The 12,131-nt window shown below is 63.9% G+C and overlaps 2 protein-coding genes across 3 annotated transcripts in view; one reads left to right on the forward strand and one right to left on the reverse strand.

The window, feature by feature from the left end:
* Window positions 1-12,131, forward strand: part of LOC140408621 (lipopolysaccharide-responsive and beige-like anchor protein) — a 1,704,725-nt gene that overhangs the window by 776,213 nt on the left and 916,381 nt on the right. The window lies entirely within an intron of this gene.
* Window positions 2,186-3,941, reverse strand: mab21l2 (mab-21-like 2). The gene has a single exon (XM_072496075.1). The coding sequence runs from the start codon at window positions 3,574-3,576 to the stop codon at window positions 2,497-2,499; it is 1,080 nt and encodes a 359-aa protein (XP_072352176.1). The 5' UTR covers window positions 3,577-3,941; the 3' UTR covers window positions 2,186-2,496.

Consider the following 12,131-nt stretch of genomic DNA (forward strand, 5'->3'; position numbering starts at 1 on the left):
GCTAACACCTCCAAAGATTAGTTGTGATTCGAGATATGTTTAAAACTCTTCTGGGCCTATACCTTAATTGGATTTCAGATGAAATTTACATAACAACGCAGGCCACGCTTCAATCATGCATATAAACAATTTCTAAAATTAAGAACACAGCGCCCTTCCCACTCCATTAGGATACTTAATAAAATAGTAGTTTTACAATAATGGTTTACTTTCACAGTGTATCTGTAGTATACTTAAAATAATAAATGCACGGATCATCAATGCCAGAAGCAAATTGTGATATTCAATTCTGACTGGAAGCCCATTTTTAAAGCGTGCTTTCCCGTTCCCCCTCTTCCCAGTCGTAACGTCCGAATTCGTTTTTGGGCATTCTTTTGTAAAAAGGCTGTTGTTTGCCCTTAACACCCGAAACCAAAACAGACTGACAAGCTCTTACCAGATCGGAGTCTCTGATAAGATTTGCTGATAACCTCGGGCTTTACACTTACACCAGTTTGGTGTTTTAATTACCGACAGTAGCTGCAGAACTGAAATGAGACAAGTTCGGCAGCCTGTTGAATGCCCGGTTTGTTCAGAGTAAATAATTGTTGTTGCGTTATTTGAAAATCTAAACAACGACAGCGTAATGTTTAACACCCCGCACAGTGAATTACACGAAAGAAGGACACTTCTGATTTGGAGAACTTATCCACCACTCGATCTCTCAATGCAAGTGAAGATTTTGTTTGAATTCAGTACAGTGGAAGAACTGTCTATTAATTCACCTTACGTGTCCCCCTCACCCATTAACATGTTAGTATATTTTAGGGAATTTACATTGTTTAAATATAAAAAATATCTTGTGCAACCCCCCTCTTCCAGGATGTTACTGAATAAATTTACCACCGTGCGGGAATATTAAAACGGCAATCTAAGCCGTCACTATAAATATAACTCGCGGTTACTAAGACTTTCAATTATTAAAAAGTCCACCCAGTTCTTTTTTTTAAATGGAAATGCTTCACAAATACCATTATCACTGTTTACAACATTATGTTCAGTATTTGCATCATTAGTTGCTATAATCGGACGGTCATTTGCGATTTTATAATATTATTTGTCATTTCAACCGAGTTATATATTTCTTGAACCAGCGTTTCCCTAATTCAAGTGGTTCGAAACAAAAGTTAAATTCAATGTTAGCCTTGTAAAATAAATACACACCTGTGGACAACATTGTGCAACTTTTAAGGTTAAAATAATTTTACCACCTTTTAAAGTTTCTCTTGTCATATAAAATAACTCACAATGCTGCAATATTCGTGGATGTTTTACTTCGCTTTCGTTGAAAATTACTTTGACACAAAATCAACATATAATCCAAGTAATTGTCTGAATGCGGCCTAAATGTAAAGATTCGGCCTTGTAGGGTGGAATTGTTCACCACCAGCGCCATTGTTAGAGAGGCTTTTGTTTTTCTTTGGATTGGAAGTTTCTCTCGCACTTCAAAACTATAGCGGCGCAGCCTTTTCAATGGCATCAAATGGCTGTTGCGCCTTTGGGTGTCTTTCTTCTCTCGTTAGAGGTGCCGTCTTTATCCTAAATTGGGTGTATATTGTCCGGTTGTGACCTGGCCGACTACTTCCCGTGTCAGTCCCCTTTGCTTTTACATTTCACTTTCTCGTCAAAATTTGCTAGACAACGGGGAATTAACTCATGCGCTTATTTGAAGATATTTGCAATAGTGATCTATTGCCTTTTGAAGGGATTTCTGCAGTAACATCTTGTCATTATTTATTTCTTATCGGCTAATGCTTTGCGAGGTGTTTTTTTCTCATTAATAGTGTAAGGACTCTGGAATCGTTCCTAACCAGATGCAATGTATAAAAACATTAAAAGAAAAAAAGTTTACTTTTATAGTTTTAAATATAGTGTGCAACATAAATTACATTTATCGAATTTAATATTTAATTCTAAAATTATAAATATTGAAAGTGATGAAGGAAATCCAACCAGATTCGCTAAATCCGTGCAGCTCCAGATTGATCGAGGCCGTGTTACCCTAATTTTATGAAAAATGCGAGCAAATTCTTTACTATTGTGAGCAAATGTAACTATGAAAGAACCATTAAAAAGCGCAATAAACATATGAATAACTAATCCAAACGAGTATATTGAGTTGTAAATTAACGGACAAGAATGCAGGTACGGTAAATAATTTTATTACCATTACACGTTTCTTTTAGGGGCACAAAGTCTGAAATTGGCACGCAAAATACATTTTACAACAGAAGTTTTCTTAGCCTTTAAAAGACTGCATACTTAAATAAAGGTTCCTCACAGGCTGACAACATCTAAACAAAACTGTCACATTTAGTTTAAAATGTACCTTGAATCTGTTTCATGTCTAGTCCGTTTCCTTCTTTTAAAGTCTGTTTTGTTTTAATCAGTTACTGGGTTCAAATTGGTGTGCCTTGCATTAATTGTTGAATAAGTTTGCTGAAAACGTAAGTTCTACTATAGTTTATCGAGACTTTTTGCGTTGGTAAGAATTTCTCTCGCCAATCGCCATGTCTGTTTCGCCGCACTTTCCAGGGCGGAATGAGGCTTTCCTTGGAAAAGATCTAGGTTGGGAAGAAAATAATGAGGACACCTCCGGCATTGGAGACAGGAGATGAGCTGGAGCAGAATGCCGTTGAGGCGGTCGCCGAGGCATGACTCGTCCCAGTCGGTTTCTCTGGGATGTTTTTCGCATTCGTAGAGCAGTAGTGTCTTCATATGATAGTTATTGAGGGGCTGCCCTGGCAACTCGAGGTGTCGATCGCGCAAAGTCTTTAAAACGGACAGGCACTTTTTCCTGCAGCCCCCCATCAGTAACCTGTTCTCAGCTTCTCCGAACTGTAAAACCCAAGCGTCGCTCTCTGCTGAGCTCTGCTTGCCTGTCAGCGAGTAGCACTCTTTGGACAGGAGATTGAAGCCTTCAGCTTTGACTTCGGCCACCCGGTTCGGCCCGGGCCAGGGAATGTGTGGCATGGGCCACTGAGCCGCACTCCTGGGCCAGATGCCCGTGCATTTGAAAGCTGGCGTGATCTGCACGACATAACGCTCCCTGATCCTGAGTTTTACCTCGCTTGTGTCCGCAACCATCTTCACCACATCTCGATAACTGCATTTGTCCACGGCCTGTGCCACCAGGGTCTGAAATCGGGAACGGATCTTCCGGGCTGACAGGTAGCCCGAAGCTGTAATAAACTCGACCCAAAGGGACATGCTCCTCTTACGCCCGTCGCTTAGTTTTAGCACCGCGCAGCCGGGCAGTGAGCCATCGTCCACGAAGTTGAAGACACCCATTTGGTTCAGGTAGAGGACCACCTCGAATTCTGTTGGAGCGATAACCTCCAACCCTTCGAAGCGTGTTTCGATCTCGCTGAGAGAGCTGATGAAGCGGGGTTCTTGTACTTCTACTTCTTTAAGGACATCGGAGACCACCTTGCACACCTCTCGAATGGTCTTAGCAATCGCGGCTTTCCTAGCCTGGCATCGCTCGTTGTAGTACTTGTTCAGCTGGTAGACCAGCTTTGCTTGAGCCGCGATCATGTTGGGACTCTGGTCCGGGCTGTACACCGGAGTCTCGCAATAGGTTGAAGAATCCAATGCTTCCCGATGTTCCGTGGGCACCCACTTATCTGGTGCAAACCTGAAAAAAGTGCATTAAATATAATGGGATAGAGCAGTCAGCAAGACAAACTGCAAATTACATCTAAGTCCACCAGATCAACAACTTGTTTCTTCAAAAGGAGTTGGTTTTAGCATTGGCGATTGTCGCAGTTTTGAAGCGTTATGTGTGAGTGACGAAATGTGGCCGTTATCTTTCATTTCTCTCCCTCTCTGCCCCGATTGCTGATTTGAACTGTTTTTATTGCTGTGGCCACTTTTGCCAGACTCAGGAAGTGTGCAGGAGTTTAGTTTATGAATGGTCCCCGCGGAGCTGCGCATGAGCCCTGGTCGCCGGCAGGCCGAGGCGCGCGCACGCCTCTTGTCCACCAATCAGGGGGGAGCTGTCAACGCTGAACCAATGGGTGCAGTTGGGGCGGAGATTGGATCGGATGCTATTAAAACAGGCAACAGAGAGGAGGGGGCGGCAGGGAGAGAGGGGAGGGGCGGAGAGAGAGAAGGGGGCGGCGGACGGAGGGAGAGAGGGGGGGGGCGGACGGAGGGAGAGAGGGGGGGGCGGACGGAGAGAGAGAGAGAGGGGGGGGGGTCGGACGGAGAGAGAGAGGGGGGGGGCGGACGGAGAGAGAGAGGGGGGGGGCGGACGGAGGGAGGGAGGGAGGGAGGGGGGGCGGACGGAGAGAGGGAGGGGGGGCGGACGGAGAGAGGGAGGGGGGGGGCGGACGGAGAGAGGGAGGGGGGGGCGGACGGAGAGAGGGAGGGGGGGCGGACGGAGAGAGGGAGGGGGGGGCGGACGGAGAGAGGGAGGGGGGGGCGGACGGAGAGAGAGAGAAGGGGGGGGTGTGGACGGAGAGGGAGGGGGGACGGGGGAGAGAGAGAGAGGAGGGGAGGGGGGACGGGGGAGAGAGAGAGAGGGGGGGACGGGAGGGGGGGACGGGGGAGGGGAGGGGGGACGGGGAGAGAGAGGGGGAGGGGAGGGGAGGGGAGGGGGGACAGGGGAGGGGAGGGGAGGGGGGGACGGGGGAAGAGAGAGGGGGGACGGGGGAGAGAGAGAGGGGAGAGGGGGGACGGGAGAGAGAGGGGGAGGGGGGACGGGGAGAGAGAGGGGGGGAGGGGGGGGGGAGGGGAGGGGATGGGGAGAGAGGGGGGAGGGGAGGGGGGACGGGGAGAGAGGGGGGAGGGGAGGGGGGACGGGGAGAGAGAGAGGGGGAGGGGAGGGGGAGAGGGGGAGGGGAGGGGGCGACGGGAGAGAGGGGAGGGGGACAGGGAGGGGAGGGGGGACGGGGAGGGGAGGGGGGACGGGGAGAGAGGGGAGGGGAGAGAGGGGAGGGAGGGGGGACGGGGAGAGAGGGGAGGGGGAGAGAGGGGAGGGAGGGGGGACGGGGAGGGGAGGGGAGGGGGGAGGGGGGGACGGGGAGGGGAGGGGAGGGGGGACGGGGAGGGGAGGGGGGACGGGGAGAGAGGGGAGGGGAGGGGGGACGGGGAGAGAGGGGAGGGGGACGGGGAGGGGAGGGGGGACGGGGAGGGGAGGGGGGACGGGAGGGGAGGGGGGACGGGGAGAGAGGGGAGGGGCGGAGAGAGAGAAGGGGGCGGCGGACGGAGGGAGAGAGGGGGGGGGCGGACGGAGGGAGAGAGGGGGGGGCGGACGGAGAGAGAGAGAGAGGGGGGGGGGCGGACGGAGAGAGAGAGGGGGGGGCGGACGGAGAGAGAGAGGGGGGGGGCGGACGGAGAGAGGGAGGGAGGGAGGGAGGGGGGGGGCGGACGGAGAGAGGGAGGGGGGGGCGGACGGAGAGAGGGAGGGGGGGGCGGACGGAGAGAGGGAGGGGGGGCGGACGGAGAGAGAGAGAAGGGGGGGGTGTGGACGGAGAGGGAGGGGGGACGGGGGAGAGAGAGAGAGGAGGGGAGGGGGGACGGGGGGAGAGAGAGAGAGGGGGGGACGGGGAGGGGGGGACGGGGGAGGGAGGGGGGACGGGGGAGAGAGAGGGGGGAGGGGAGGGGAGGGGAGGGGGGACGGGGGAAGAGAGAGGGGGGACGGGGGAGAGAGAGGGGAGGAGGGGGGACGGGGAGAGAGAGGGGGAGGGGGGACGGGGAGAGAGAGGGGGGGGAGGGGGGGGGGAGGGGAGGGGGATGGGGAGAGAGGGGGGAGGGGAGGGGGGACGGGGAGAGAGAGAGGGGGAGGGGAGGGGGAGAGGGGGAGGGGAGGGGGCGACGGGGAGAGAGGGGAGGGGGACAGGGAGGGGAGGGGGGACGGGGAGGGGAGGGGGGACGGGGAGGGGAGGGGGGACGGGGAGAGAGGGGAGGGGAGAGAGGGGAGGGAGGGGGGACGGGGAGGGGAGGGGGGAGGGGGGACGGGGAGGGGAGGGGAGGGGGGACGGGGAGGGGAGGGGGGACGGGGAGAGAGGGGAGGGGAGGGGGGACGGGGAGAGAGGGGAGGGAGGGGGGACGGGGAGGGGAGGGGGGACGGGGAGGGGAGGGGGGACGGGGAGGGGAGGGGGGACGGGGAGGGGAGGGGGGACGGGGAGGAGAGGGGACGGGGAGAGGGGAGGGGAGGGGGGGACGGGAGAGGGGGGAGGGGAGGGGGGAGGGGGAGGGGAGGGGGGGACGGGGAGAGAGAGAGGGGGAGGGGAGGGGGGACGGGGAGAGAGGGGAGGGGGACGGGGAGAGAGGGGAGGGGGGACGGGGAGAGGGGAGGGGGGACGGGGAGAGAGGGGAGGGGGGACGGGGAGAGAGGGGAGGGGGGACGGGGAGAGAGGGGAGGGGGGACGGGGAGAGAGGGGACGGGGAGGGAGGGGGAGGGGGGGACGGGGAGGGAGGGGGAGGGGGGGACGGGGAGAGAGAGGGAGGTGGGGGACGGGGAGAGAGAGAGGGAGGTGGGGGACGGGGAGAGAGAGGGAGGTGGGGGACGGGGAGAGAGAGAGGGGGGGGGACGGGGAGAGAGAGAGGGGGGGAGAGAGAGAGAGGGGAGGGGGGGGAGAGAGAGAGGGGGGGGGAGAGAGAGAGGGGGGGAGGGGGGGGGGGAGAGAGAGAGGGGGGAGGGGGGGACGGGGAGAGAGAGAGAGGGGAGGGGGGGACGGGGAGAGAGAGAGGGGAGTGGGGGGACGGGGAGAAAGAGGGGGGAGGGGGGGAGAGAGAGGGGGGAGGGGGGAATGGGGAGAGAGAGGGGGGAGGGGGAATGGGGAGAGGGGGGGAGAGGGGGGGGGAGGGGGGGAGAGAGAGGGGGGAGGGGGGGGAGAGGGGGGGGAGAGAGGGGGGAGGGGGGACGGGGGGAGGGGAGGGGGGGAGGGGGGAGAGAGAGGGGGGTGAGAGAGGGGGGGAGGGGGAGAGAGAGGGGGGAGAGAGGGGGGAGGAGGGGGGGGAGGGGGAGAGAGAGGGGGGGAGAGAGGGGGGAGGGGGGAAGAGAGAGGGGGGGGAGGGGGGAGAGAGGGGGGGGAGGGGGGAGAGAGAGGGGGGGGAGGGGGGAGGGGTGGGAGGGGGGTGGGGAGGGGGGAGAGAGTGAGGGGGGAGGGGGGGAGAGAGAGAGGGGGGAGGGGGGGAGAGAGTGAGGGGGGGAGGGGAGAGAGAGAGGGGGCGGACGGAGAGAGAGAGAGGGGGGGGAGGGGGCGACGGGGAGAGGGGCGGGGGGAGGGGGGAGAGGCGGGGGGGGAGGGGGGGGAGAGGGGGGGAGAGAGGGGGGAGGGGGGAGAGAGAGGGGGGGACGGGAGAGAGAGGGGGGAGGGGGGGACGGGGAGAGAGGGGGGAGGGGGGGACGGGGAGAGAGCGGGGGGAGGGGGGGACGGGGAGAGAGAGGGGGGAGGGGGGGACGGGGAGAGAGCGGGGGGGGGAGGGGGGAGAGAGAGGGGGGGAGGGGGGAGAGGGAGGGGGGAGAGAGAGAGGGGGGAGGGGGGGAGAGAGGGGGGCGGGCGGAGAGAGAGAGAAGGGGGGGGAGGGGGCGACGGGGAGACAGAGGGGAGGGGGGGCGGATGGAGAGAGAGAGAAGGGGGGGGAGAGAGAGAGAAGGGGGGGGACGGAGAGAGAGAGGGGGGGGACAGAGAGAGAGAGAGGGGGGACGGAGACGGAGAGAGAGAGGGGGACGGAGAGAGAGAGAGAGGGGGGACGGAGACGGAGAGAGAGAGGGGGACGGAGAGAGAGAGAGGAGGGGGGACGGAGAGAGAGGGGGGGGGGGACGGAGAGAGAGAGAGAGGGGGGGGACGGAGAGAGAGAGGGGGGGACGGAGAGAGAGAGGGGGGGACGGAGAGAGAGAGGGGGGACGGAGAGAGAGAGGGGGGACGGAGAGAGAGGGGGGGACGGGAGGGGTGGGAGGGGGGACGGGAGAGAGAGACGGGAGGGGGGGACGGGGAGAGAGAGGGGAGGGGGGAGAGAGGGGAGGGGGGGAGAGAGAGGGGGAGGGGGGAGAGAGAGAGAGAGAGAGAGGGGGGGACGGGGGGAGAGAGAGAGAGAGAGGGGGACGGGGAGAGAGAGAGAGGGGGGGATGGGGGGAGAGAGAGAGGGGAGGGGGGGACGGGGGGGGGAGAGAGGGGGAGGGGGGAACGGGGGGGAGAGAGAGAGAGGGGAGGGGGGGGACGGAGGGGAGGGGGTATGGGGGGGGGAGAGTGAGAGGGGAGGGGGGGACGGAGGGGTGGGGGGACGGGGGGAGAGTGAGAGGGGAGGGGGGGACGGGGGGAGAGAGAGAGAGAGAGGGGGGGACGGGGGAGAGAGGGGGGAGGGGGGGACGGGGGAGAGAGGGGGGAGGGGGGGACGGGGGAGAGAGGGGGGGGGACGGGGGGGAGGGGGGGAGAGGGGGGAGGGGGGCACGGGGGGGACGGGGGGAGAGAGGGGAGGGGGGCACGGGGGGAGGGGGGGACGGGGGGGAGAGAGAGAGGGGAAGGGGGGACGGGGAGGCAGAGAGAGGGAGGGGGGAATGGGGAGAGAGAGAGAGGGAGGGGGGAACGGGGGGAGAGAGAGAGGGGAGGGGGGGAACGGGGGCGAGAGAGAGAGAGAGAGGGGGAGGGGGGATGGGGGGAGAGAGAGAGAGAGAGGGGAGGGGGGGACGGGGGGAGAGAGAGAGAGGGGAGGGGGGACGGGGAGGGGGGACGGGGGGAGAGTGAGGGGGGACGGGGGGGGAGAGTGAGAGGGGAGGGGGGGACGGGGGGAGAGAGAGAGAGGGGGGGACGGGGAGGGGGGGGCGGGGGAGAGAGGGGGGAGGGGGGGCGGAGGGGGAGGGGGCGATGGGGAGAGAGAGAGAGAGAGGGGAGGGGGGGGCGGATGGAGAGAGAGGGGAGGGGGGGCGGATGGAGAGAGAGGGGAGGGGGGGGCCGGGGAGAGAGAGAGAGGGGGGGACGGAGAGAGGGGGGGGGGACGGAGAGAGAGAGAGGGGGGACGGAGAGAGAGAGAGAGGGGGACGGAGAGAGAGAGAGAGGGGGGGACGGAGACGGAGAGAGAGAGGGGGGGACGACAGAGAGAGAGGGGGGACGGAGAGAGAGAGGGGGGACGGAGAGGGAGGGGGGGACGGGAGGGGTGGGAGGGGGGGACGGGGAGAGAGAGAGGGGAGGGGGGAGAGAGAGAGAGGGGAGGGGGGGAGAGAGGGGAGGGGGGAGAGAGAGAGAGAGGGGGGACGGGGGGAGAGAGAGAGGGGAGCGGGGGAGAGAGAGGGGGGAGGGGGGAGAGAGAGAGGGGGGACGCGGGGAGAGAGAGAGGGGGGACGGGGGGAGAGAGAGAGAGGGGGGAGGGGGGATGGGGGGAGAGAGAGAGGGGAGGGGGGGACGGGGGGGAGAGAGAGAGAGGGGAGGGGGGACGGGGGGGAGAGAGAGAGGGGAGGGGGGGACGGAGGGGAGGGGGGACGGGGGGAGAGTGAGAGGGGAGGGGGGGACGGGGGAGGGAGGGGGAGGGGGGACGGGGGAGAGAGAGAAGGGGGGGTGTGGACGGAGAGAGCGAGAGAAGGGGGGGGCGGAGAGAGAGAGAGAGAGAAGGGGGGGACGGAGAGAGAGGGAGGGGGGACGGGGAGAGAGAGAGGAGGGGAGGGGGGACGGGGAGAGAGAGAGGGGGGAGGGGGGGGGGAGGGGAGGGGGGACGGGGAGAGAGAGAGAGGGGGGGACGGTGAGAGAGGGGGAGGGGAGGGGGGACGGGGGAGAGAGAGGGGGGGACGGGGAGAGAGAGAGGGGAGGGGGACGGGGAGAGAGAGGGGGGGAGGGGGGACGGGGGAGAGAGAGGGGGGACGGGGGGGAGAGAGAGGGGGGGACGGGGGGAGAGAGAGGGGGAGGGGGGACGGGGAGAGAGAGGGGGGGAGGGGAGGGGGGGACGGGGAGAGTGAGGGGGGGAGGGGAGGGGGGACGGGGAGAGAGAGAGGGGGGAGGGGAGGGGGAGAGAGGGGGGAGGGGAGGGGAGGGGGGGACGGGGAGAGAGAGAGGGGGGAGGGGAGGGGGCGACGGGGAGAGAGGGGAGGGGGCGACGGGGAGAGAGGGGAGGGGAGGGGGGACGGGGAGAGAGGGGGAGGGGAGGGGGAGGGGAGGGGGGGACGGGGAGAGAGAGAGAGAGGGAGGTGGGGGACGGAGAGAGAGAGGGGGGAGGGGGGGACGGGGGAGAGAGGGGGGAGGGGGGACGGGAGGGAGAGAGAGAGAGGGGGGAAGGGGGGACGGGGAGAGAGAGAGAGGGAGGGGGGACGGGGGGAGAGAGAGAGAGAGAGGGATGGGTGGAACGGGGGAGAGAGAGGGGAGGGGGGGGGAACGGGGGGCGAGAGAGAGGGGGGATGTGGGGAGAGAGAGAGAGGGGAGGGGAGGGGGGGCGAGAGAGAGGGGGGATGTGGGGAGAGAGAGAGAGAGGGGAGGGGAGGGGGGACGGGGGAGAGGGGAGACGGGGGGAGAGGGGAGACGGGGGGGAGAGTGAGAGGGGAGGGGGGGGACGGGGGGAGAGAGAGAGGGGGGGGAGAGTGAGAGGGGAGGGGTGGACGGGGGGGGAGGGGGGGGAGAGAGGGAGGGGGGGGGCGGATGGAGAGAGAGGGGAGGGGGGGCGAATGGAGAGAGAGGGGAGGGGGGCGAATGGAGAGAGAGAGAAGGGGGGGGCGGGAGAGAGAGAGAAGGGGGGGACGGGGAGAGAGGGGGGACGGGGAGAGGGGGGGGATCGGAGAGAGAGAGAGAGGGGGGGACGGAGAGAGAGAGAGGGGGGGGACGGAGAGAGAGAGAGAGAGGGGGGGACGGAGACGGAGAGAGAGGGGGGGACGACAGAGAGAGAGGGGGGGAACGGAGAGAGAGAGGGGGGACGGAGAGGGATTGGGGATGGGAGGGGGGGACGGGGAGAGAGAGAGGGGAGGGGGGGAGAGAGAGAGAGAGGGGGGACGGGGGGAGAGAGAGAGGGGAGGGGGGGGAGGGGTGAGAGAGAGAGAGGGGGACGGGGAGAGAGAGAGAGAGGGGGAGGGGGGATGGGGGGAGAGAGGGGGAGGGGGGGACGGGGGGGGAGAGAGAGAGAGGGGAGGGGGGACGGGGGGAGAGAGAGAGGGGAGGGGGGGGAGGGGAGGGGGACGGGGGGAGAGTGAGAGGGGAGGGGGGGACGGGGGAGAGAGGGGGGAGGGGGGACGGGGGAGAGAGGGGGGAGGGGGGACGGGGGAGAGAGGGGGGAGGGGGACGGGGAGAGAGGGGGAGGGGGGGACAGGGGAGAGAGAGGTGAGGGGGGGACAGGGGAGAGAGAGGTGAGGGGGGGACGGGAGGGAGAGAGAGAGGGGGGACGGGGAGAGAGAGAGAGAGGGGGGGGGAGAGAGAGGGGAGGGGGGACGGAGGGGAGGGGAGGGGGGACGGGGGGAGAGTGAGAGGGGAGGGGGAGAGAGGGGGGGAGGGGGGGGGACGGGGGAGAGAGGGGGCGGGGGGGACAGGGGAGAGGAGAGGTGAGGGGGGGACGGGAGGGAGAGAGAGAGGGGGGGAAGGGGGGACGGGGAGGGAGAGAGAGAGGGGGGGGAAGGGGGGACGGGGAGAGAGAGAGAGGGGGGGCGGGGGGAGAGAGAGAGGGGAGGGGGGGGCGGGGGATGGGGGGAGAGAGAGAGAGAGAGAGGGGGGGGGGAGAGAGAGGGAGGGGGGGAGAGAGAGAGGGGAGGGGGGAGGGGAGAGAGAGGGGATGGGGAGGGAGAGAGAGAGGGGAGGGAGAGAGAGAGGGGAGGGGGAGGGAGAGAGAGGGGAGGGGAGGGGGGAGGGGGAGAGAGAGGGGGGGGAGGGAGGGGGGAGGGGGAGAGAGAGGGGGGGGAGGGAGGGGAGAGAGAGGGGGCGGGGGGAGAGAGAGAGAGGGGGTGAGGGGGGGAGGGGGGGCGGGGGGAAGAGAGAGGGGCGGGGGGAAGAGAGCGGGGGGGAGAGAGAGGGGGCGGGGGGGGGGAGAGAGAGGGGGGCGGGGGGGAGAGAGAGAGAGGGAGAGTGGCGGAGGGGGGTTGGAAACGGGACGGGGAGGAGGGGGTCAGTCAGGCGAGAGGCAGAGGGGGTGTAAAGCAGCAGGATTAAGGAGGCTCTGGGCGGCAGGGAGTTGGGTAG

Source organism: Scyliorhinus torazame, chromosome 3 (genome assembly GCF_047496885.1).
Source record: "Scyliorhinus torazame isolate Kashiwa2021f chromosome 3, sScyTor2.1, whole genome shotgun sequence".
Classification (NCBI taxonomy): domain Eukaryota; kingdom Metazoa; phylum Chordata; class Chondrichthyes; order Carcharhiniformes; family Scyliorhinidae; genus Scyliorhinus; species Scyliorhinus torazame.

What these genes read in the sequence shown, in the direction of transcription:
- mab21l2 (XM_072496075.1), bottom strand. Translation starts at nt 3,576, where the DNA reads ATGATCGCGGCTCAAGCAAAGCTGGTCTACCAGCTGAACAAGTACTAC.